This window comes from Numida meleagris, chromosome Z (assembly GCF_002078875.1).
Source record: "Numida meleagris isolate 19003 breed g44 Domestic line chromosome Z, NumMel1.0, whole genome shotgun sequence".
In the NCBI taxonomy this organism is placed as follows: domain Eukaryota; kingdom Metazoa; phylum Chordata; class Aves; order Galliformes; family Numididae; genus Numida; species Numida meleagris.
Window position 1 is genome coordinate 54,059,799 of NC_034438.1, and position 21,375 is coordinate 54,081,173.

Below are 21,375 nucleotides of genomic sequence, written 5' to 3' on the forward strand. Positions count from 1 at the left end.
CAATGAACACTGTGTTTATCTGACATAAATGGCTGGGAGATTACATCATTGGACATACACAGCACCCACATGCTAACACCTGCTACACCCAAAGTGGGCCCTGTTTAGCAGCTGCTTTTCTGATGTTGATGCATTGTTCTGGCTGAGCTAGCTTGAAATGTTTTAGGAAAGCATCCTGAGCATTGCTGAGCAGAGATAGCACCACATACGGATGTAAAAGCATTGTTGAGTCAAGATCTACATGGGATGTTCTGCCAAATGGTTCCCTTCCCTTCCTCTTCTCATTTCCTTGTTCTCCTTCACTGGAGAATGCTAATCCCTTTATTTGTTTATGCATGAACTGCTGACTTTCCAGACCTGCTATGACATCTGGCCATTAGACTTTTCTGGAAAGGGACAGCAAGAGAAACTGGTAATTTACTTCCTGCATGATGACTTGGTGGCAGTTTGATTGGTCCCCTTGGACATGTAGATTTTGATTTTGCTGTGTTTGTCCAGAATATGGACAGCACTGAACTGATAGCTGCCTTACTTCTAGCAAAAAGGAAAATGCTACAGCTACTTTAATTCTTCTCTTTTATTGAAAATTTAATTTCAATGCCTGTTTCTGATCAGCTTGGGAGGCAACACATTTGCAATGTCTTGCTCATCCAAAGCAGCAAGCTTCTGACATTTCATTCACAGCACAGAAAAAAAAAAAACCGGCCACACAACTATCTGGAAGGAGAAAAGTGTGTTCCATTGCTAGTCATTACAGTTTGTGATGGATAAAAAATGGGTGTTGGTCATTTACACGGGTCTTCATGATTTCAAAGCTCATAGAAATCCAGGATCAACCATGCATTATATTAACGTGGAAAAAGGAGTAGCTCTCTTGCTGATGGATTAGTTGAGTGCTCTCGCAGCTTTTATAGAGGAATTCTTCTTGGACTTAGGAGTTCTGGTGGATGAAAAGCTGTGCATGAGCCAGCAGCATGTGTTTGCAGCCAAAAAGACCAACAGTATCCTGCGCTGCATCAACAGAGGGGTAGCAGCAGGGATAGCAAGGGGATTGTCAATCTCTGCTCTGCCCACATGAGACCCCACCTGCATTGCTGTGTCCAGGTCTGGGCCCCCAGCAGAAAGAGGAGCAGGCCCAGAGGAGGCCACAAAGATGCTCAGAGGGCTGGAGCACCTCTCCTGTGAAGAAAGATTGAGGGAGCTGGGCTTTTTCAGCCTGGAAAGGAGAAGGCTCCAGGAAGACCTTACTACAGTGTTCCAGTACCTAAACAGAGCTTATATAAGCAGGAGGGAGACCAACTTTTTACACATTCTGATAGAGACAGGAAAAGAAGGAATGGCTTTAAACTAAAAGAGGGGAGATATAGGTTAGATGTCAGGAGGAGATTCTTTACTCAGAGCGTGGTGAGGCCCTGGCACAGCTGCCCAGAGAAGCTGTGGGTGCCCCATTCCTGGAGGTGCTCAAGGCCGGGTTGGATGGGCCCTGGGCTGCCTGATCCAGCGGGGGCAGCCCTGCCCGCAGCAGGGGATCAGGACCAGGGGAGCTTTAAGGGCCCCATCAACCCAAGCCATTCTGTGATGATTCTATGACAAGATGGTAAGCTGCAATTCAGGAAGCCTTACACCCTGCAATCTATTTTTTAAACTGTGTACTCACTGACATGAGAGCACGTGCACATTTCAAACACCTCTGAAGAGGGTGGTGCTTCAGCACAGGAGAAAAAGCAGCTCTCTGCCGCACTGCTAACTGAGCACGGAGACCTACAGAAAGCACTTTCATTGTTGGATTCGAAAAACTCCTCAAAATTAAGTAAGGAGGAGTAAATTCTAGGCTTTAGGTACTTGAGTCAGGATCTCCTTGCCTTGCAGGTGCATTGGCTGAAATCTTTTGGTCACAGCTTCTTTCCAGCCTACTATGGCTTTTTCTCCCTGTTCATGGCACAAACTGGTGAGATGCATTGGTTAGAGATGGTGCTTGTCTGTCCCACATAACCCCCTCCAAAGGCTGCACTAGCTGCAATAACCCCAACAATCATCACTTTCCCTGATGCAGCTGGGCATCACAGAGCAGAATACTAATTACAGGGCCAAGGACAGATGCAAGCTTCCAGGGAGTTCCTGCGTTCTTGCTCCTCCACAAAAAACCTATTTCTCTGCTTTACCTATTAACATGTTTAGTGATGTTACTGTGACTTTAAAAGAATAATACCATAATGTTATTACTGCAAATGAAGCAGTATGTGTATATATATATATTATATACAGTTCTGTCTTAGAGAGTCCCTTAACCTAGCATCTGTCACATGAGAGCAAGTACCCTTAAAGCACCTCCATTCACTCCCCTGCTGCAGTTTGAGTTTTTCCCTTGCCTATCTTTCTCATTCATTTCCCCGGGGTAGTTTTGTGTTCCCACTTTCCTTTTCTCATTCATCCTTTGCCTTTGTACCCATCCCTTTTCCACGACATACTTATCCTCTGCTTGCACTAGGAGCAAAACTCTGCTCCTGGTGATGAGCTGTCCAAAAAGAAGTTGGAGCTTCTCTAATTACGCTTAACAATGTCCCACACATGCATGTTGCTATGACTCTCCACAGTTCTACAGCTCCCTCCAAAGAGCCTTGCTACAGTCTCACTTTGTATCACAGGATAATTGTGGTTGCTGGAGCCCACACAAGTAAAACTGCCCTGGCTGACAACTAGTACTGAGCTTGCTGGGCACGAGTGTGTGCCGAAATGACTTTTCACTGTTACCCCCTTCAGAAAGTGGTGGCATTAGGGATCAGCGCTGCTTCCTGTATGCACAGGGGCAGAAGCATGAAGAGCACAGAACATTTCTATTCTGGTACAGGGAAGTGCAGCAGCATAGTTCCGCTACTTGCCTCCACACAAAAATAAATAAATAAACAAACAAACAAACAAGGGCTGCTTTCAAATGGCATGAAACTTGGAAACCTCAAACTCCAGCTGCCTCACTGTGTCACTTGTGAGCAATACCCACAGGCATATGGAGATTCTTCAGTATCTTTACTTGTGACATTACCTCTTGGGAAATGTGAATATAAAAATGCAAAAAAGGTCTCAACTTGTATTAAAAAAAAGATTTATCCCCATCTCCTTATCTCAGAATCCCAGTAAAAGGCTGTGCACTTCACATACAACATACAGTAGACTGTTCCATCAAAATGAAACCAGTGAGTTTGGCATCAATTTGAGAGTTTTATTAAAACCACAGGTCTCCATTCTGTACAAAACTGAGGAGCTTTCTTTTTTAAGAAACTTTTTAACCACACCGGAAATAATGCAGTGTAAATGGTTTGTTGATAAAAATCTCTCTGAAAGCTATATACAGGATGAATACCACACAACTGTATAAATGCAAAGACTCGGCAACTTTAGCAATATATACAAACTACCTTTAAACACATAAATATGGTATTTACAACTAATAAATAACATTCAAGGCTAAATCACGTGTCCCCATGTAAAAGAACCTTCATTATTTTGTATCCAAGTTCCATATGTGTTTGTATTAGATCCTGTATTAAAAGCACACCTGTTTACACACATTTTATTTCCAGAGAACTTTCACTCTTAAGAGAAAACTGCAACAAAATGTGAAGTCTATAGGGAATATATCATTATATTTATTTTTAGAGTTCACAAAAGCAGTGGCTCAATACTCAGCCCCACCCTGACTCATCCTATCTCTGCCGTATGAGGAAATCAAATGTAAGCAATTTTGCAGTTATTAATATTCCAACGTATTGCACTGTTTAAAACTTTTATCCCCATATATACTAGCAGCCATGGCTAGGAAAAAAAAAAACTGTGCACATACATGTATTTCTCTCGGGTTTGCTTCAAAGATAGGATGATCTTGGAGGGTCACCACCTCCACATTTTGTCTTGCACATGTGGGAAAAGACTGAAAACCAGCACCAATAGCTCACAATACACTTCTCCAAATGCCTACTTTCAAACCCTTCTGCCTCCCCAGTATTTTGTTTACCGTCTAGAAAGCTAAAGGCTATTGACTTTTTTTCCAAGCATAAGAAAAATTATGCATAACTTTAAGAAAGGAAAAGCAAAAAGCTTTCAATATATCTATTTTTGGCAACTCATAGCATGTCAAATTCAAGTGTTTTTCAGAGCATTCGTTTTTGTGCATCACAAAAATCAAGCTCCATAAATGTCACAGCTCCTGCTCCCTGCTGAATTCCACCTCAGATCAGAAATCCAAGGAACTCCTAGTATTTACCACTGTATCACATCTAAGCAAAAAAGGCTGGTCACTGGAAGTCACAATTCCAGCACGCGGAAGCAGGAGTGTATTTGTCACCTGGCAACTGGTTTTAGTTGCACCAAAGACTGGATACAGCTGCCACTCAGCCGAGTGATGGGCATTCAGTTTTAAACAGCACTGAAGCTCTTAGTTTTGGCATCCTGGATGCAAGTAAGTGGTAAAAAAAATAAATCCATTCTCTTCAGTTTTTTGTAGCTTAATTCCATTGCTGTTTCTTACTCAGTGGTGGAAGTTAGACGACACCACTCTTGAGGGAAGAAAGCATGGATGAAAAGTTGGATGTCTGCATAGGACACTGGTATTGCCGTCTTCTCCTACTGCTATTTATTCCAAGATAAGTTGCATGGGAGTACACAGTTTAACAGATTATAACTATTGCTAATAAGCATTGGCATCTACCCCCAGTAAAGCACATTCATACCTACAACCTAGAAGACTCATCCCCACCTTGAACCAGACCCAGACATCTCTCAGTTATAGCTTTACACACAAGGGTATTTTTTCCATGAGAAACCTACTCATTTGCTAAACACACACTTGAAGACAACGAACTCTAGCCACTGAACTGTCTGAAAATTCAGTTAGGAAGGCGAGGAGAACCAAAAAAAAAAAAAAGAGCCATCTGTGCAGTTCCAGAAGACGTCTTAAAAAATACAAATTGGAAAAAAACACTAAAAAGAGATCAGGTACAGAGCTTTGCATCTTTTCAATAAATACTACAAAACTGCTAAAGATGAACTGACAACAAGAAACTGCCACAAGGCACCATGATTAAGCAAAATTACTTACTCCTTCCTAACACTCAAGCCTTTGGCAATTTGGTGCAGGGGTTTCTTTGTTTTTAACTATTTGGATAATGTAACTTCATGGTTAGTAACTTTGTATGCTGAGACTTCCTTACAAGAAGCCTCCTAAAATAGCTAGGAATAGCAGGCAAAAAAGCCAGCGGCAGATAAATATTTCTATATATTTGGTTCTGAACATTCAGTTCACAGGGATGAACAGACTCTCCTCCTCCCCAGTGTGGAAATTCTTCATTCTTGCCACTTTTTAAGCAGATTCATGTGCAGAATTTTCTTTAGAGGCTTTCTTGGCACTGGGAATTAAAAAAAAAATACAGATACGTTAAAGAGGAGGACATGAGGTGCTTGTTCCATTTGTCTTATTGAGACTTAGGTTTTAAAACTACTACTTAGAAGGAGAGTTGTGTGTTTAGGCTTTCCTTAGCCACTGCAGGATTTTACAAGTGTGTGACAAAGACACACCCCTCTCAAGGGCTCACCAGGTCATTGCCCTGGAGCGAAGATCTGCACACATACTTCAGATCTCAGTCTACAAGTGTCCCCATGAGACCTTTCACTCACAGCAACTGCACTAAAATAAATATAATCACTTCTTCAGTTCAAACTTTAGTGGTTAAAGTCCAAATAAAATTGGCTTCACATCTGAAAGTTTACTCTAGGTCAGAAGAGTTACTAATCAAAAAAGAAGAACGCACTTGCATGTGCCTGCTCTGCTTTTGTACCAGCCTCCCAATCTGCAACTGGCTGATGAGATGAAAGGGCTCAGTACTGACTCAGTGTAGGTGCCTGGAAATGTGTTAGGGGTGAATCTCAATACATTTTCAGATACAGAGGAAAGTTTTCCTATCTCAGTACTTGGTCTTAGTCCTTGGTTTGTAAATCCCCTTTGGCTGCTGTGACAGTGTGAGAGATAGTGACTTGTACTTGCTTTGCAGATGTGCTAACAGCCACACAAGGAGACAGTCAGCAGAGAATCACATTTGAGGGCTTTAAGCTGCCCAAAGCTGTCTCACGTTAGACTGAGTTGTGATGCTTCTGAATATTTCAGATAAGTGCAGAAATCAGCCAAATCTTGAAAGTTGTATGAGATCCTCCCACAGCCTTAAGACAATAATGCTCACTCTTACCCTCCCCTCTTCCTGTTGACAGGCTGCTCCAGGCACTTCACAAATATTGCTGCCTCTTCTCCTTTACCAAGACGTGAGCTGCCATCTCGAGAGCAGAATACCACCCTATGAAATAAATATTGGACATTCAGATCATGTTATTTTAATTGTAGAAACAATACACCAAGAAGCAGCATTCACGCTACCGTGTGGGTACTACTACTTTACCAGCCTGTGGGAATCACTGGCAGACAATAATTAGAAAAGAATTCTCTAAGAATCCCTATGCAAGAAAAACTGGGGAAACACATTAGACACAGACCTCAAACTGTAGCCTAAGTTTTATTAGTCTTTCGCATAAAAGTCTTTTGGCTAGGAGACCAGAGGCTCTACCACAACCATTTGGATCTTTATTTACTACAGTTGTATGACTTCTTCTCCAGGTTAATGACCTCGGAAGAAAGCCTTGCTCCTTTGAATGTTTGCACACAGAGTAAGTTGCCAATTCCAGCAAACCTAAGTGGTTGCTTTTCTATTTATCAGTACTTTCCCAACCAGTATATTTGTTTGACTCCGATAACTGCTTTTTGATAAAGGGACTGCCTTGTTTATTTAAAGGAGTGACATACTCTTCACAACACTACACACAATATGCATATTCTCTGTTTCAGAGACATTTCTTGCTAACAGATATCACATCTAATGAAAAGATTCAGGTGAAAGCAGTACTGATTCAACTAAGTGCTGTTTTAGCATTCATGTATTAGAAACATCCTGCATATTTATGTGTTTCAGCTCCCACCTCCCCACTCAGCTAGCCCCAACTCCCAAGAAAACCCAGCTTATTATTTCCTGTGCAAATGCACTTTTTAGAAACCTCTCCAAAATCTCCACCTTTGAAAGAAAACCTGTACAAATATCCAGCAAATGAAAGGAGGAGAGGAACTGCAAAGACGATCAGAGCTGCTCGCTCATGGAGATCCTCTTCTGCATATTGTAAGCAATCGGAGGCAAGCGAGCAGTGGGATGCAAATGAATTCTGTGGGAGTGAAATTACAGATTGCAGATCCCAGTGGAAGCAAACAGCTGAATCTGGCTGAAATAAATGCAGGTTTGGTGCTGTATGAGTCTTGACTATCAGTGCTGCACTCATTTGTAACTGCTTTCCATGTTTCGTCCCACCCTGTGAGATACCAGGAATAAGGAAACACTACCAAGTACAACTCAAGGTAATCAAAGCAAATTACTTTTTCTGAGTTTCGCCTGACTTCACTCTGACTCTCTGGATGGTGAATGTAAATGGAGTCCACCAGTCTGACCAGCTGAAGAAAGTATCTTTCTCCCACTGTAGCTTTAGCATAAGCAGGTCACCAATGTCCACTTCTGTGTAGATCAGGAAGGAGAAGGTCTTGTTGGAGGAGACTTCAGGCCTGCAAGGGATCAGGGGAAAAAAAAAAGCTATTGGAAAAGGCTTAAGAGCCAGAAAGGCTAATCAGTAGTCTTAAGTAAGCTATGGAAAGATTAGAAGGATAGTAGCTTTCTAATCTATAGGACAGAAAACTTGAAGAGAAAACGAAACCATGACTTCCTGTACTTCAGAAAGGGAGAAAGAAAACCGTCCTCCATAATTGAATGGATGGAACAAGATGAAGACACCTGATGATTTTGCAGAAACACTAGGATAACTTTCTACTGGAAGCTAGAAAAAATCCTGGGACAGACAACTATGCAAGAGGTATCTTCCCCACTGCTGGTGTTTCTCAGGGTATTGTTAGACAACCACCAGCCAGGAACAGTTTTGGTAAAGCATTTTCTTGCCAAGACGACACACCTCGGTACTTCCCAGTCCCATTCCCTTCCTGCCCACATGGGGGGGGTGTGTAAGCCCTGATTTATGCTTCTTCGCAGAGCTCTGGAAACACGTCTCCTTCAGCTTCCACCCTGAAGCCATCTAACTAACTCCAGGTCACAGTCTAGTTTGGAAGGAGCTTTAACACAGTTGGAACATTACAAAGTTTCAGAAAGGGAGATGGGAAACAAAAAATCCACGCTACAAAAATTCTTATTAGTCTGATCTACTGCTCAGACTTTCTCATTTCCATGTTTCAGATCTCTCATATGGAATGGCTCCTACAGAGCTTAGATCCTTAGCTTTTGCAATGGATGAATGATGCATCCGCTCAATCAATGACAAGAACAGATTCTGGGACCCTGTCAAATGGGTTTCTGTAGCTGGAGCTAGAACCCCAAATACTTCAGCAGGGCTTCTAACTGATTTAGGTTAGACTATGCAGTGCATAGCTGTCTTCTGTAGCTACTCACAGCGTGAAAGCAATGTTCTCACTCTCGTCTAGAGTGCCATACAAAGAGATCAGGAACGGCTGGTCTACCTTGGTCACATTTGTCTTTCCAAAGAAATGGATCTTGACCTGATAATGGAAGACTGGAAGAACAATACAAAAGAGGCCATTGTGAAAAAACGCTCAAGCTCCAAAGAGGCTGCAAGTGACAAATACACAAAAAGCCCGGCAGAGATCCTAAGATGGTATACATAAGTATCATTAAACAAAGCTCTGTGGATATCCAGGACAGTGCACAAAATTTGCAACCCTTGAAATGAAGCGAAAGAGCTATGCCCTCCCTATTATACAGGAGTTTTGGTGAAGAGAATTCAGCCTTCTGACACCACAGATTAAGACTCAAAGGCCAACAAAACACTGTTCGTGCAGCTGTTCTAAAACAGCAGGAATGTGCCTTGTGATTGCTGCTCCATCACACAATGCATGCAGCAATGAACATACCACACAGCACAGTCAAAGGTAGAGAGAAAATAAAAAATATAAACTCCAACTTGCAGTTATTTCTCTAGCTGAAAGCCATCCAGTTCTTTCTGCAATGTCCATTGCAGGCCTACCACTGTGGCAATGGAAGTCAAGAACTGCTGTGAGATTTTAACATGGGGGTGGTGTTCCTCTGGCAAAAGCAGCATGAGATCCTAACAAGTCTGATGTCTGCACATCTTTAAGTAAGTTACTCATCAAGCTGAGCTCTTCTGATTATTTTCCCAGTAGCAGGAAAAATTCAACTGGATGAAAAAATACTGAGAAAATTCAGAAGATTCACTTGTTTCAAACTGAGTCATTGTCTGGGGTGTAGAGAAAACCTTCCTTTCATTTCGTCACTTAGAAGTTGGTTTCAGAACACCCTCCATGTTGTATTGCAACTCCACCACCACACCTTGAATAAAACGGCACTGATTTTCTGATCCTGCACTTTGGCTTGGAGGTAAGCTAAATGCAGGCAAGCTTGACCCCTGCTCACTGCAGGCATCCATGCCACAATACTATCACTTGCTGCATGGTTTGGTAGCCATGGTGGTTATAGGGTGACGGTTGGACTTCATGATCTTAGTGGTCCTCACCAGCCTTAATGATTCTTTACCCCACCCTGATTCACAGCTGAACAAAAGCACCAGCAGTGTTCACCAGTAAGCCAGAAGAACCTACCTTTGTAGGGCATCTGAGCACGGGTCTTCAAGTACATTTTGGTGTTTCTCTTTGTTCTCACTCTGTTGACCTTATAACCCAAGTTGTTGCAACGGTTCTTCCGGCAACTTAGGCAGAGGCCCTTCTCAAAGGCCTCCTTTGTGTTGCAGCGGTAGGCCATGCTGGGCTTCTCTTCGTAGAGGAGCGAGTCAATGAAGAGATGGATGGATCGCTCATGAGAGCACTTCACCAGCTGATCCACATCTTCAAAAAAATATATTTATATAAAGAATATGTATACACACACTATTATGCAAAACCCTAAGCAGTGACACAAACAAGCAAGAAACACTAGGCCCTAGCTTAGCTATATACCAAGAGTTTTGAAAGCACATAAAGGAGCAAACCTCAGTCATCCAAAGCAGAGATATGGATGCAGATCTCCCTTCAGATGTTACACTGTTTGTTTCAGAGCAGCCTCACCTGAAAAGCCTTTTTCAGCAATCAGGCGGAGAGCTTCTCCCAAGTTGCAGCCTGGCTGGAAACCTCCACCATTAGGGTAGATATCAATGTGTCCAACAGGCTTCTGAATCCCAATGCTGCGATCTGGAGAGCCTCGAGTGTAGGTGTGCAGAACATCCACAAAGTCAGCATCATCCGGGGAGAGGCGGATAGGGGCATCAGCATACTCAAAGGTGGGACCAGCAGGATCCAGACCTTTATGGCAAACCACAAAGAATAAACGAGATGACCATCTGCCAATACACTGGCAATGACAGAAAATGTCAAACTCAGGTACCACATTGTACTGGACTACTCATAGGGCATCACTGAAGACATGACAGAGGGGTCATTTAAGTAACATCCGTGTAGGCAGGAGAACCAAATATGCTACCTCTACATGCCGTCACTATTTCAACATAAGGTATATATAAACACATGTAAAGAAGCACAGATAACCGCAGCTGTAGTGTTTCCAGTGGATAAGTGAAAAGCTAATAAGTATTTTCCTCAGTGTTTTCTACTCTTGTCAAGAGACAAAGGAACTGTTAAATTTCTATTTGAAGTGTATGAAGCACAGAAAGCATCTTGCTGCTCTCTATTAGCAGAACAGGGAAACATAAACAAGAGCTTCACTGTTCGCACGCCTAAGGGGAGTGACATTCTAACCTCATAATGTAGTAATGCTGCAGCTTGACATCAAAGACAACCCAAATCCATTCTGCCAGTGACCAAGAACTCCCATTCATAAGGCATGCACAAACAGCTTTTGTTACAGTGCCATCTCTGGCATCCAGACAAACTACTTAGGAGATGGCTGATAGAGCTGTCCCCACAAGACATGTATTTCCTGCACCCAGCTCTGCCCATCCAGATCAGCTGAGCGTACTGTGAGGTGCCTCCCTCTGCTGTGAGAGGCCATCTCATCATTATATCTCATCACTTCCTGTGCTTAAAGGGAGTGCTGTTTCCCAGGGAAAAGTCCATCCTGGACACCAAGGGACAGCAGTGAGGGCACAACATAGGGCCACTGGTGTTTGAGTGATTTGGCAGCCTCAGTGAAACCAACAAAACAGACAACTGAGAGGTAGGAAGGGTAGAGGAATTAATGTTCTGGCCACCTGATGTAACCTGCTGCTTCTCAGGAATCAGCCCTTCCTGAAGCTACTGCTGCCTAGGCCACCCTGCAGCATGCCCATGGATCTGAGATCACAGTGGGTTTCACTGAAAAGGCCCTTGAAGCTAGGAAGAAGGGAGCTGGGCTCCGGACTGAATGTGGCTCTGAAGCTATCTCGGCAATGAAGAAACCAGATAAGTGATTTTCTTAGCCTCACTTGTTGATGTTGGCACTACGTTTCTCACTGGAGATTAGTGCGGGGCAATGAAGGGCTCAGCTATCCAGATGCTGGGCTGTAAACTAAATGGTCATGCTACAGAACAGTACCTTATCTAGTACACTGTTCAGCCTCCAAAATTAATGAAATTGCTCTAACTGAAAAGAATCCCACCACCTGCAAGGGATGACCATCTGGATGAAGACAACTACCTGAAGTTCTGCTGCAAGAGAGAGATCTTCTTCAGAACATGCATTTGGCAAGCTGCAATCGCATTCCCCCAAGCTAATTTTTTCATGGCTGATAAATCCATCTACCTACTCATTTCTTGCACAGAAGCAGAGCAAGGCTTCTCACTCACTACCCTATGCTCATCTTTTATGAACCTTTTCCAGCTCTACTACATAAATATCAGACTGATTCAATTTGGAATAAACATATAACCTAAGTACAACCAACAAGCAACAGTTATTCTGGTAATTTTTCAGAGAAAAATAATATTTCAGTATGAAGAGAAGACTCTCCACTCTGCCACCACAGGTTTTCTTACCAGTAATTCTGTTCACCTTCTTCTTGGTTAGACTCCCAGCAATCCCAGCAGCATGAGCACCCAGACTGTACCCCAGCAAGTGGACACTGTTGAGAGGGTAATTGAATTTCTCCTGCAGAGGAGAGCTTTGTTTAAAATCTGATGTCAAACAGGACAGCATCAGATGACAAAGGAAAATATTTTATAAAAATTAGGATTGTTCTCTCTCTGGGCCACAAATAACAGAAAAAACATTAAATATAGTTGACATAATTTTGCTTTATATAAGCTTGTTTGAGTTTACTGTCAAATTTAAATAGAGAAAAATGCAGAATTATAGACAGAACACATATATGGCTGTGTATTATAGACAGTGTTTTCAGCCATCTTTTCCCCTCAGTTTTTGGATCACCTTAATACTTCCCAAAGGCAAGGCATATTTCTAACTGTTTGCTAAGTGGTGGCTGCTATATAATATATAGGAACCTGTCTTTCATATCTGCCTCTCACAGAGCCTTCAGAAATCTTCTGTGGACCCACAGGACTCCATGGACCGCAAGGTGAATAAATCCCTGGGCTGTAATATAAAAGGCCTCCTTGTCTAAGGGATAGCCTTTAGAATAAAGCAGGGATTTTACCAGCCCAGCAGGAACAGTGTCTGCCACAGCATAACTCTGGCTACCCAAAAGGAGACAATTAATTCTTAATGTCTGTTGCATCGATGGCATGAAGATAAAACTGCTGCATTATTGCTGTTGTATCCCCTAGAAGATTACACATGACTACATGTCTTACCTCCATCCAGTCAATAAACATAGCAACATCCTTTCCCACCAGCTTTGTGTATGCAGCAGACACTGGGTAGTGCTGCTGAGCTCGAACCAGCCAGTCCACAACAATGACATTTGAATCAGGTTCCCTCTTGTACAGAGCATCCACCAGCTTTGGGACCCAGCTTTCATACATTCCTGTCACCTATTATGTTGTGGTGGTTTAAAAGACAAAAAAGGGAGACCTTGATATTACATGTGGCATAAAGACACCAAAGCATCTAACAGAGTCTTCAGAGTGCAATCAAAAGGGACATGCCTCCCTTTTCTTCTTACCGTCCACCCATGGATCACCACAAAGGTTTTACTAGTATGGTTGAAGTTGCACTGTGCCAAGCTGTCTACCTGCCCAGGAACCAGGTAGCAGACATCTTCATCAGGCTCTGCAGGTGTTCTTAAGGAAAACTTGCTCTCGATTCCCTCAAAATTCATCTCAGCTTCTGCTAGGCAAGATCATAATAAATACAGAGTAGTGGTTTAGAAGTATTAGGACAAACAGAAGTCACAGACTATGATGTGGAGAGAGATTAGCAAAGAGCCAAGAAATGGAACATGCTGTTTTCATTCCCCTCAGTGGCCATGTAGAAGGAAAACCGAGGGGTGAAAACTGCTCGTTCTCCAAAACCGCTGCTAAAGCAGTGAGAATCCAGCCAGCTGTCCAATAGGCATAAATTCCTTTCAGGAGTCACAGTACATGCAGGAAAGCAGCAAGTTCCCACCATACTATCATATGTTTTGATGGTGCATCTTCCACATAACTTCATCACAAACATCACTTGTTTATCAAGGCTTCTTTAAGGACACAGTAGTCACAGCCCACTAAAAATACGATCTGTAAAGTCCAAATCTTATAAAACGCAGCTATTTTATCAACAAAGGAAAAACAGTAGGCATCAAATACACTAAGGAAACTAAACTAAGAATGCAGAAGCATGCATTTTGGAGGTAGTATTTTTTATTATTTTTTTTTACTTTTTTAAGATCATCCGATAAACAACGCTTGAGGGAAAAAAAAAGAAGTCTTCCTCTGCCTGAAGCTATTTTGAATCCATTTGGAGGGAGGAAAAAAGAAATCATGTACTGGTAGTAAGAAAACATGTGGTGGTCTCAAAGGATCACATCTCAGAACTTCCTCCAGCTTCCAGAACCAAAACATAAGTTATCCTTTTGTTCCTGTCAAGGCAGAAAAGTGACTTTAAGCTTCACGCTGGCTTCTTCCTTTGTCTGGGAGGAAAGGTAAATTGTAGGTCTGATTCAACACTTACGCACTTCTATAGCCAGCTGACCCTGTCATTAACTGTGGGCTTAAAACCCAATGCTTTCCTGAAACCAGGCCAAACTTCGGCAACTTGCTTTTAGCAAATATTGATGGCCTGTTTTCCAAGTGCAGCTGAACTCAGGCCAGCTCCATCCTGCTCAGGGTTGTCTCCTGGCATTGTGACCACAAAGCTCTCAAACTCCTACACACACACTAATGAACAATTCCAAAGCAATCAGGAAATACCCAGGAATATGGTAAGGTCCCCAGGGTAGGCACACAGATTTCCAAAGCCTTTCTTTTGCCCATTGAAGAAAAGGTTTTTCTAAATCTGGTGCATCTGTACATCTCCACAAAGTTGTGCCTCAATGTGCAGAGAAACTGGCCATTGTTTCTAAAATTTGGTTTCTAGTCTTCTCATTCAAACCTCAGCCGGGCATGTCGATTCCTCCCCGACCTCACTCAATCTTTGGGTAGCTGTACGAAATCTGTGAGGTTCCTGCTGTCTTTGGAGGGCCACAGACGTCAAGGTCTAACCAAGCCCTCCTGCACGAGGAGCACAGACAGCACACTGGCTGGCAGAAAACACTCGTACAAACCTTGGAGGGAGTGCGGTCACCTGCAACCAACTGCTTAATGTTGCCTGCATTCCTGCTCACCTGATGAAAGCAAAGCATGCACAAAGAAGCTAGCAGGAGCTGCTTGCTGAACAGAGGCAGAGCTCAGCTTTATTTTTGACCTTGGCTGCGCTAGTCTGGCCAGATAATCCTGGATAATTACACCGTGGGCCCCCTTCCTCCTCAAGAAAGGATGTGGCTTGGGAGAAACACCTTTCTCCAAATCTGCAGAATGATTCATGCAGTGGTGAAGATAAGACTTTGCCTATTGAAAACAAGCAATCTACCAAGCTAAATGCTGGTTTTCTCAGAAGTTGTCCACTTCTAGGTGTTTTCACAGACTCAAAACTTCATTTACTGAAAACAAATAGATCATAAAAAAAGAAAAAAGGTGCAAAGGCTAATTGGTTAAATACCAGCTCTAACTTTTCACTCAGCAGCAAATCATTAAAACCTTGAAAGACCAGGAACAGCTTTCAAATCTAAGGCAACGAGGAAAGGACTTTCAATTATGTGTATTCCTGTTCCACACAGGAAGACAAACAATAATAGTCCACCTGCTCTCTAGTTAATAGTGCTTCCCTTCATATTTAGAAATCATTTCCTTTCTGAATTAAACATATCTGATAATCAACCAAAATCTAAATTAAATCCAAATCCCATTGTGCACTGTGTTCTCAATTACAAACATATGCCAGAATTTGCACTTAAGTTCAGAATGCATCTCTTCTAGAAATAAGCTTTCATGAAAAAAATTTGCAACGCAACGTGTACCTCATCTTGCTATGCTGTGTGAGGAATTAGAAAGTCAGAAATTACTGCAGCATCCTTTCTGCTCAGAAGAAACAATGGCATGCAACATTCACACATGTTCAAATCGCAGCAGCAAGATATCATCTGGATGAGGGAAGCGTGTGTTGTTGGGTTTGTTACTGACTTCTCAATGACACACTAATCACAAGCCATCCTCAAGAGCTGCCCAAGTTTGGTATAGCAAATTCTGCTTGGGTGACAGAACAAGATCATTCTGTTCCTCATTCCATGCTGCACACATTGCAGTACTACCTCACTTCCCACCTGTCGTGTATTAACCTTTAGAAATACAGTACAGAGGTATCTACATAATAACAGATACACACTCACTTTGCATAGTGACCTCAATGAATACTAGAATAATTTAAAATCATGGCTACAAAGCAGATTACTCCAGAAAGCAAGCATTTGCCATTTCAATTTTTGTACCTCAAAGTGTCTCACCCATATTAAAAAAAAGACCAAGAACCTAACTTTGTCATACATGGACTTTTGTCACAGACCTTGCTTTTAATCAACAAGAAAAAGAAGTCTCTTGAATCACATCCTATCTGAGTTGGTCAAACACTGTGACAGTGGGTCTCATTCCTCCAGTCTTACACAAAGCCAAAGACTGCAGAGGCAGTCAGTGCACACGTACCACAGGTTAGTTAATGACATGTTTCAAAGTGACTTAGTTAAACCAAGGAAAATCCAGAAATGGAGAGCCTTCAGCATTTTTCTGACAGGTGGACAGGAACTTAATTGAATTTGCATTTAAGTTTTACATAATGCAGATGGTAGAAATTAGATGAAGAAATGTATGTGTATCCTTACTGAGATATTGAAATCATTTTTGGGATGAGACTGCAACTCTATTTTTAAATGAGGCATCAGTGAGGAACAGAGCTGGAGGTTAAAATTAGTAGATGAAACAAATCTATGCTTTTGCTAGAAATCACACTTTCTCAGGCTTAGTTCAGCAGGGGTAAAAAGGCAAGTGCTGTGTCGCAAGAACTTCCAGGTGCACAGTCGCAAAAACATTACGAAATAAAGCTTTTTAGGTCACCTTACTAACCATAAGCCCACAGCAGTGCCCAGAAAGGGTTATTTAGCTCTTCAGAGAACTGGAAAGGGAGCAGAATTACAAATCAAGCCACCAGCTTCAGAGTGGAGCTGGCTTTTCTTACAGCCAATGCTGCCAAAATCCATTTTAACCTACCCCGATACTTTTCTTAAACTTTCACTTACAAAATCTGTTTTCATCTTCTAAAAAAGCCACTGTCTACATCAAGGTAGAGAGGATATTTTAGAACTCAGAAGTGCAAATAAACAGCTAGTAGCTAGAAGTCAGTAATCTCATTTTTATGCTTAAACCTCATTTCACTGGCTTGGTCTTGCAATTTCTCAAACTCCATTCAGTCCATGACTCCTCAGTCAACTCCAAAAGCATCCCACTGACTTAAAACATTCTGACTCAGTATAAACACAGGTTTACACACTAATCAAGAGATCCAAGCTCAAATTTCCTTCATGAGAAGCCAACGGCTGCCTGGCAATTGTTTTTAACAAAGAAAACCATCATAGGTCCCATGGGTGGAGACAGTGAAATTTGAAGAAATAACAGCATCTGGAATACGAATCAAAAACTCAAACAGCCAGCATCGGGCACAGGATGCCAAATACAATAATACTGCATATGCAAGAATCACTGCATCTCCAATACGGCTTAAATGGGAAACTTTGGTAAACAAAAATATCCTGGCATTACGTACATGGAAATGGGAACTCTATTAGCTAGGTGCAAAGATCATCAGAAGTTATACTGCTAGCCTGTGCAAATGCAAGTCCACACACACAGAGGCAAACTTCAGCATGTAACATTAAACATTTACATAACCTGTTGGAGTTAAACAGAGTAACTCATTCTCCTGCTGATAATCAGCATTAGGATAAAACACCAGTTACACTGAACTCCTAAATGAGCTCTGAGGCAAACTGATGGTCAGCTGCAATTAAGAGGCTATACAACAGGAAGTATGATTGCTTCATTTGATCTGCACTATAAACTAAAAGCAGACTACCGTGTTGCAATCTGACAAAACCGTTCCCTTCAGTAAGGTTATAGTTTAACCTTGCTGTGAAAGAAGTTCCAGCTTTTCAGAGGGCAGAGCCCTGAGGTTAAGACCCCCCCCTCACTTCCCAAAGAAGAAGCAACGCCTCTGGACAGCACAGAGCAGGTGCCACAAATGGCCCAGCCCTGCAGCTGGCAGGGTGAGGGCATGCTGTGGCTGCTGCACTGCGCACGTGGGTGCTTGCAGCTCACTGAGGAGCTCCCTGACAAATAGATGCTTACTCAGCTGCAGCTGAGAGGCTTGTAACTCAATCCAGCAGCAGAGCTCCTGCCATCCATCAGCTCCTCTGGGATATCTGGAATTAGCCCAAGACAATAAAAAACAATCACTGCCAGACTGTACAGTAATATGATAGAATGCATGAGAAAGCCACAGCATGCAAGTGCTTCCTGCATGATGAGGTTCCAGCAAACTTCCTTAGGAGTTCCAGTGCTCATGCTACCCCACAGCACGTGGTGATGCACAAGAGCCTCAAGCCGTGAGCCCTCTCAGAAGGGCATTGCTTCTGCAGAGGACACACCACAGCTGCCCTGGCAGCTCTTCCCCAAACATGGCCATAGCAAAAGCCAACAACTCACACTGCACAGCAGCATTAAAACCTGCCTCCTGATTTACACTGGTAAAAATAGAGATCAGCACGTATTCTAAGCAATGTGTTATCTTTTCCTGGAACACCAATGTTATCTCCACCTACAATATCTTTTTCTGTGTTGTTTATTAAATACTCTGGATTCCTGGAGGGCTGGATCATGTATTTTCCATGGCTCCTAAACATCTTTTTACCATGGTGTCAAAGAAATAGTGTCAGGCACAAGGCTTAGAAAATTTTAGGACAACCACACAAGCTGTTTTCATATAATTTGTTCCTATGGAGAAATAATGCAATCATTAAGTCTATGGCAAATCAGTTCCTAGGGGGATGAAAGCCTACTCTGGGAAGAGTTATTTTAGTGTATAAAACTTGGGTACTGTGATGAAAACTGCTTTTGATTGGCTCTGAATGCACAAGACTGGATTCAAAATGAGAATACATTCCTTTTGCTGTGCCCTAGCACCCCATCCTCCTTCTTGTGAGCAATTCCCTCGGGTTTCCTCATACACTGAGGAAATAAAGGCATCTGCAGTGAAAAAGCAACAGCTTCTATACTACACCTCAGCTTCATCCAGCAGCTTTGGGAACTTTTATTTGAAGTATGTGGACTTCTAAAGGACACGTGTCTCCCACACAATCTCTAAGAAAGTAATACCATGACACAGCATCACTAACATAAATTTGAAGAGTTGTAGTGTAACAAAATTAGTCTCATTGCTTGCTAAAGCTGCAATCATGTTGTGCATTAACCAAGAGAGTATGAGGAAACACTGAGTAGTCAACATGCACATGTGCTACCTTCTCTGTCCTGCAGAGTGCCTACACAAAAATGCAGACACTATAAGCGAGTGTCTATAGATATTGGAGGCATCTACTCCTCCGTTTTTTCCTAATGGATTTCGTTACATTAATGGCATTAACTGCTACCTAAATGCATTATTATGACACAGATGACATTCAGCCTTGTCCTACACACCGCAGACCGGGAGCCCTGGCAAGCCGCAACGCGGGGCTGCCAGGGGGCCCGCCTCCACACAGGGCCCCAGTGCTGCACGGAGCTGTGAGACCCTACCGTGATGCTACGGCTGCGCCCACCTGCCTCCAGCAAGGAACTCTTAGAAGCCGCCCCGCTCCTGGGGAAAAAAAACAAGCAGATCCCAAACGCCCGAACCGCGAAGCCGCTCCAGGACTTCCCTAGCGGGATGCGAACCCCTCGTTCCCTCTCCAAGCCCACCCCACGAACCAGCGGGACCGGGGGCTGCACCCCCCCCCCCCTCCCCCCGGGGAACCCCGTCCCACCCGTGCCCCAGAACAGCCAACGAAGAGACAGAACCCCGCATGCCCCGGCCGCTCTCCGCCCCGCCCCGCGCACGCTCCGGCTCTGCTGAGACCCACCCGCCCCCGCCCCGCGCCGCGCCCCATCCCCGCGCCGGGCCGGCACTCACCGGGATCCGAGCCGACGGCCCCGCGCAGGCAGAGGCAGAGCGCAGCCAGCAGCACCGTCCTCCCCATCCCGCGTCCTCGCTCCATGCGCTGTGCCGCGGCCGAAAAGTTTCAGTGTGTGTGGGGGGTGTTTAAAAAAAAAAAAAAAAAAAAAAAAAAAAACCTAAGTTTTAAAAAACACGACTGTAAAGCAAAAACAAGCGAAAAAAAAAAAAAAACCACGAAGTTGAACCGAGTCGCTCCGGGAGAATCCCACAGCAACACCCCCCACAACTCCGCAGGCAAACGAGCCCTACTGCCAGCGCTGCTCCCTCCCGTCCCCTTAAGTCCTCGCCAATATGCAAATATGCAAATAAGCCCCCACACCCATTGGCGCGCGCCACGGGGCGTGGCCACCACTGGCCCGGGCACAGGCCGGGGTTGGGGGGCCGGGCCGCTCCCGCGGGGCCCCGCGACCCTCGCGCCCCCGCACGGCACCGGGCAAGGCGGGAGCTGCGAGCTCCGGCTCTGAGCTCTCGGTCTGGGCGCGCTGCCCCCGCTCCTTGCCCCTCGGCGTCCCGCTGCGCTGAGCCTCGCAGCGCGCCCGCCCGCCCGGCCCTTCCCCTGCGTTCGCTGTCCTGGCTCCAAGAGCCTTCAACGCCTAGCTTCCCTCTTTCCTGTGCTTTTGTACCAAGAAGCAACTGGTGTTCAGGTTGCTGCTTGCAAAGCACCTTTTGCTGCTCGCCTTTGCCAATGCTTTGGTTTGCCAGCAGCCAAAAGGGTGCAAGCTCAGGAGTGCAGGTTGCTGGAGACTGCATCCGGAGAAATGCAGAGCTGCCTTTCTGAGTTTCTCAGCTCTCCATGCCCTTCTGCCAGCAGTTTGCCAGCAGTTACCTTTTTGCTGCTGCCACAGGGTGAAGGATCAGTTACGTAAGGAAGTGTAACAGAGAAATATTACATTAATAACAAGCCTTGCATTTATTTCACTGCGCAGTGTGTTGCCAAAGGCTTGGCTTCATAAAGCGCTTCTGGTATAGGGAAGGAAGATTCCGCGGTTTTGGCAACACGAGGCAAACAGCATTCACTTCATGAGCAGTGGCTTCTCAAGAGTGGAGACTAAAACACACCTGGTCCCCATGGGCACAGCTGTTCAATGAGAGGTGGCTCAGGCGGAGCAGCACTGAGTCACCTCTACAAAGTGCCAATCTGATAAAAGACCAATAAGATGCCATTGTAAGTATGCATCTCAGATTGGGTCTGAGGAAAAACTCTGAAAGACTGCTGAGGCACTGGCACAGGCTGCCCAGGGAGGTGATGGAGTCATTTTCCATGGAGGTCTAGTGGGCATGGTGGAGATTTGGTGATCTTAGAGGTCATTTCCAGCCTTAATGATTCTACGATTCTTTGATGTCCCCTAAGGTGCTGCTTGAAGTTCCTACACTGCCAGTCCCTTTTTATATCCAAAAGGTATTGGAAGAATTTAATGAAGGTGCAACTGAGACTTTCTTCCAACCAAGACAAGCTGGGTGCGGGCATAGAGCAGCACAGGAGACAGGGACTGGAAACCCTGGGGTGGGGGACAGGCAGAGAGGGGCTAGAGACAAGGAGAGGGACCAGAGGGTGGGGGTGTGAACAGGAGAAGCACAGTATGTGCTCACTGCTTTTAGT

General features: G+C 44.0%; 1 protein-coding gene across 3 annotated transcripts; it reads right to left on the reverse strand.

Moving 5' to 3' along the window:
• On the reverse strand, positions 3,197 to 20,034 carry LPL (lipoprotein lipase). Of its 3 annotated transcripts, XM_021380901.1 has the most exons (12): positions 19,731 to 20,034; positions 19,358 to 19,418; positions 17,915 to 17,988; positions 13,168 to 13,331; positions 12,857 to 13,036; positions 12,083 to 12,194; positions 10,181 to 10,414; positions 9,719 to 9,961; positions 8,535 to 8,655; positions 7,460 to 7,642; positions 6,234 to 6,338; positions 3,197 to 5,399 (listed from the first exon to the last, which is right to left on the reverse strand). In XM_021380901.1, the coding sequence occupies exons 1-12, from the start codon at positions 19,813 to 19,815 to the stop codon at positions 5,354 to 5,356; spliced, it is 1,608 nt and encodes a 535-aa protein (XP_021236576.1). In that variant the 5' UTR covers positions 19,816 to 20,034; the 3' UTR covers positions 3,197 to 5,353. The 3 variants fall into 3 exon arrangements, with proteins under 3 accessions (XP_021236576.1, XP_021236577.1, XP_021236578.1); XM_021380902.1 differs by lacking the exons at positions 17,915 to 17,988; positions 19,358 to 19,418 and having other exon boundaries at positions 13,168 to 13,334; positions 19,731 to 20,032; XM_021380903.1 differs by lacking the exons at positions 17,915 to 17,988; positions 19,358 to 19,418 and having other exon boundaries at positions 19,731 to 20,031.

What these genes read in the sequence shown, in the direction of transcription:
- LPL (XM_021380901.1), bottom strand. Translation starts at nt 19,815, where the DNA reads ATGGAGCGAGGACGCGGGATGGGGAGGACGGTGCTGCTGGCTGCGCTC. An exon ending in TGCTGAAAAAGGCTTTTCAG is followed by an intron (nt 9,962 to 10,180) that starts GTGAGGCTGCTC and finishes ATTTTTTTGAAG; the next exon opens with ATGTGGATCAGCTGGTGAAG. An exon ending in GAGAACATTGCTTTCACGCT is followed by an intron (nt 7,643 to 8,534) that starts GTGAGTAGCTAC and finishes GATCCCTTGCAG; the next exon opens with GCCTGAAGTCTCCTCCAACA.